The sequence below is a fragment of the Oncorhynchus tshawytscha genome, linkage group LG14, assembly GCF_018296145.1.
Source record: "Oncorhynchus tshawytscha isolate Ot180627B linkage group LG14, Otsh_v2.0, whole genome shotgun sequence".
NCBI lineage: Eukaryota > Metazoa > Chordata > Actinopteri > Salmoniformes > Salmonidae > Oncorhynchus > Oncorhynchus tshawytscha.
Genome location: NC_056442.1, coordinates 58,845,653 through 58,850,135, shown reverse-complemented (window position 1 = coordinate 58,850,135; position 4,483 = coordinate 58,845,653). Strand labels below are relative to the sequence as shown.

Genomic DNA, 4,483 nt, shown 5'->3' with positions numbered 1-4,483 from the left:
GCAATATCTCGAAGGAAAAAAATGCAATCGTTTGGGAAAAAAGGAGAGATGAGTGGGTGCGAGGATAGAAAGAGGGAGCGATAGATGGGGGAGGGGGCGACGAGAAAAGGGAAGGAGAGGAGGGGTTGAGGAAGAGGACGAGAGAAAAATCACATTTCATTCATAAAGTTGTGCTTTAAAAATCATAATGAAACCCGAGACGCGTTGATAAAAAAAATCCCATCGCCAACATCCCTCCCTAGGTTTACCGGATCCTGTGTCTGTGAATGAGAGCTTGGCCAAAACTCGCCATATTTTGTCAATTTCTTCCAACACATTTTACACATTGACTGATTTATTTAACGGTTAAATAGAAGTCCTCGCCACTGCGTGACTATTACCTGGTATTTCTCACAGTGAGTTTTTATCATTCGATTAGAAGCCGTGTTGTCTTTGATAAGGTATTGAATCCTGTCTTTACACCGTTTAATATTGTAGCCCCCATGTAACTCTAATCATATATACATATTTATCACATATTTGCTTGAATATATCGGGAATGTGATGTATACTGTTGATTCAAGACTACGTAATGGTGTTTATCCTCAACTATATCAATAGACTGTACCTTTGTCTATCCTGAGGTTGCCTTCTTGTGTAACATCGGTGTTTATCAGAGATTAATGTAATGACCAAGCTAAATTGATTTCGTGTAATATTGTATGAAATAAAAAGATAAGGACTTACTCGCCCTCCATGTCTCGGTGTAGCCGCTGCTTCGAGCTCCCTGCCCCGGTATCCCTGTCCTTTAGATCCCCCTTCGCCAGAACACACACGCGGACACTCACACCCTCACTCTGTCACTCTCTCGTTCTATCTCACTCTCTGCTCTCATTTTCTAATCCTTGTCTCTCTCTCTCTCCACCTTTACGTCGTTTCTGTGTATCAGGATGGACTTGGGTTGCAGCAGCCATTTTCCGCTGGCAGCAGCGGTAGCATCCTCCCTCCCTCTTTCTCTAAATCACTCCCTCCCTCACCCGTTCTCTAAATCACTCCCTCTCCCTCCCTCCCTCACCCGTTCTGTAAATCACTCCCTCTCCCTCCCTCACCCTTTCTCTAAATCACTCCCTCTCCCTCCCTCTTTCTCTCAATCACTCCCTCCCTCAAAATCACTCCCTCCCTCACCCGTTCTCTCAATCAAAAATCACTCCCTCCCTCACCCGTTCTCTAAATCACTCCCTGCCTCACCTGTTCTCTAAATCAATCTCTCCCCCTCCCTCTCCCTTTCTCTAAATCAATCCCTCTCCCTCCCTCAACCTTTCTCTAAATCACTCCCTCTCTCTCTCTCTCTCTCACCCTTTCCCTAAATCACTCCCTCCCTCTACCTTACTCTAAATCACTCCCTCTTCCTCCCTTTCTCTAAAACACTCCCTCAACCTCTCTCTAAATCACCCCCTCGGGTGAGCCGTTCTCTAAATCCCTCCCTCCCTCACCCATTCTCTAAATCCCTCCCTCCCTCACCAGGTCTCTAAATCACGCCCTCTCCCTCTCTCAACCTTTCTCTAAATCACTCCCTCCCCCTCCCTTTCTCTAAATCACTCCCTCCCTCACCCTCTCTAAATCATTCCCTCTCTCAACCTTTCTCTAAATCACTCCCTCCCTCACCCTTTCTCTAAATCACTCTCTCCCTCAACCTCTCTCTAAATCACTCTCTCCCCTTCTCTAAATCACTCCCTCCCTCATCCATTCTCGAAATCACGCCTTCCCTTAACCTTTCTCTAAATCCCTCCCTCCCTCAACCTCTCTAAATTACTCCCTCCCTCCCCCTTTCTCTAAATCACTTCCTCCCTATTTATTCCCTTCTCTAACACTCTACCTGCCATGTGCCCTTCAAACTACTGTTATGCCTGAACATCCTTACTGCCTTGTCTCCAGACCATAGTCGAGACGGCTCAGGGGAGGCTTTCACTTGCTATCTCCGGGGCCAGAGTAATTTAAGGATGCTTTGGGGTAATTCCCACATTTGGGGATCTTATCCTCTGTTCTATTTCAAGAATGTTACTTTCTGTTTACCAAAATACCTGGCTTTCTTCCCATACAAAATAACACAGTTCCCAAAACATAAATGGCCCATGTCTGCAACGTGGTAGAGTTGAACCCATTAGCAGAGAATGAACCAGACCAGGAATCAGCAACTTGGGAAAAACGTAAATACTTTACTTGAATAATGGAGAACGTGACGATACAGAAAACTTAAAAACAACAAACACTCGCACTCGAAACTCACACTGGGGAAAACATACAGGAAACTTAAAAACAACAAACACTCGCACTCAAAACTCACACTGGGGAAAACAGGAAACTGAATTCAAGAACTAACAAAGTGAAACAGAAAACACACCTCTCTTAAAGGGGAAACAATCATGAAATAATAAAGACACACCTGAGTTCAATAAAAGTATCTAGGGCGGTCTATGCCGCCCTCTGGTGCCAGGAGGAACCATGACAACGTCTCAATGCCTAGAATATAAAACTGTCACAATTTGTTTTCTTCTTTTAATTTTCAAAGCTCAACAACAATTTTCAAAAATTAAATGACGTCCCAGAACAGTTTGTATGTTCCAGTTCAGTTCAAAATCAAAAGAGTCACTCAATCACCTAGTCTTTTAGGTGGTCTTTAGTTCCTCTGATGCCTCCACGTGGGTGTTTGACCCAAGACAGGGTGAGTAACAGTCCATGTTTGGACTTGTTGCATTCTGCTACATTCACTAGACTGAACTCCAAACTGTGCCGCAGACCCACTCACAAAATAAGTGGTATCAGAAGGAGAGCTCGGCGTCCTTCTCACTACCATCGTCACCCGTTTTGTTCGTCCATGAACAGGTTGGGGTAGATGCAGATCAGAGTCGTGGAGGCCTGCATCCAGATCAGGAGACAAGAACTCTGCAGGTTGCCACGCTTCGGCAAGTGTAAACACCCAGCTGTTGTCTAGAGTCGTGCGGGAGTCGTACGGCTGGAGGTTGTTCATCATGACAAACTCCAGCCGTTGTCTAGAGTCGTGCGGGAGTCGTACGGCTGGAGTTTGTCGTGATGAACAACCTTCACCTTTGTTTTCACCAACATTTTTGTCATACTTGCTTTTTTGACACGCTCCATAGACTGACCCAGCGCTTCCCTTGCAATCTGGTGAGCAAGTTCCAAACTGTCTCGTAGCTGCGCAACATACTGTGGAGGGGTTCTTGGCGTGCTCATGATCGGGTGGCAGGCCAGCCGCTCGGTCGATGGGCTCTGTTACTTCTCTTCCAAGGAGCATCGTGTTCGGAATGAACCAAGTTGAGCTGTCCATTGTTGCTCTATAGACCATCACGGAGAATGGAATCATGAGGTCCCAGTCCCAATGACAACGTTCTGTGGTGGTGGCTAAGATCTTTAGTAGTGTGGAATGAAATCTTTCCACTTGGTAGTCAGACTGCAGTCTGAAAGGGGTTTGTGCAAGTCTTTTCGATTCCTAACAGTTCACACATTCTTTGGAAGACTTCAGACTCGAAGTTGGAGCCTTGATCGCTGTGGAGTGTATGTGGTGCACCATAGCGACACACCCATTCAGCTGTCAGAACTTCAGCCGCTGTCAGAACTTCAGCCACTTGGGGTAATGATCGTTTGGCAGAGGGTAGGCTTCCACCGACTTTGAGAAATAGTCTTGAACCACCAATATGTAGCGACTGTAGTGTTCTGACTCGTTCATGGGGCCCATGAGATTAATGGCGATCCTCTCCATGGGTACTCCCATGCGGACATCGCACATAGGTGTTTGGGGCTTCCTCGAACGTCTGGCCTCAGCGGCATAGCTGGCACATGTACAACACCATAGTGTGACATCCTCTCACATTCGTTACCAGTAGTATCTTGTCTGTAGCCGGGCAAACGTGCGTTCCACACCAAATTGACCGCCTACTCTGCCGTCATGCATCTGCTTCATGATGTCCAACCGGATCACACGAAGTAGGAGTATCTGTGGGTAAAACACTGCTCCTTCGGTACCATAGAAGCTCCGTAGGTGAATGCAGTCCTTGACATACAGTCTACTTCACTGGCTCCAATAGGCCTTAGTCGCTGACCCTAAAGGCAACACATCCCCCACAATGGTTGTTTCTATCCTTCCTCGAGCCATCTCTTGACGGGGCCCATGTCAGAGTCAGCCATCTGAGCTTGACGTAATTCCTCAGAAATTCATCCATGGAACAGAACAGTATCACTTGCGTCGGTGAGGCGAAACTTTTCCACATCCAACGTGTCATCTCCACTTATCCAGATGACCCGACTCCATGCTGAAGACAGCTTCAGAAACTCCAGGAAGCGCAGGCTGTAGGCTGGGGTCTGCTCCTACCCCCACTGAGCGGAGCTCCATAGAAGTAGCTTCCACAGCGTAATAAGCTACTGCACTTCCTGGTGCCTGAAACGGTCGTTGTTCTGGGTAGGGTCCTGTATAGTGCAGGGGCAAGTC

At 47.0% G+C, this 4,483-nt stretch overlaps 1 protein-coding gene across 1 annotated transcript in view; it reads right to left on the bottom strand.

The window, feature by feature from the left end:
• spred3 (sprouty related EVH1 domain containing 3) overlaps positions 1-978 on the bottom strand; it is a 43,558-nt gene extending 42,580 nt beyond the window's left edge. Inside the window, exon 1 of the mRNA XM_042296586.1 lies at positions 727-978. Within this exon, the coding sequence (XP_042152520.1) occupies positions 727-737 (11 nt within the window). The 5' untranslated portion in view covers positions 738-978. The remainder of the gene's footprint in view (positions 1-726) is intronic.
• Between the last annotated feature and the right edge of the window lie 3,505 nt (positions 979-4,483).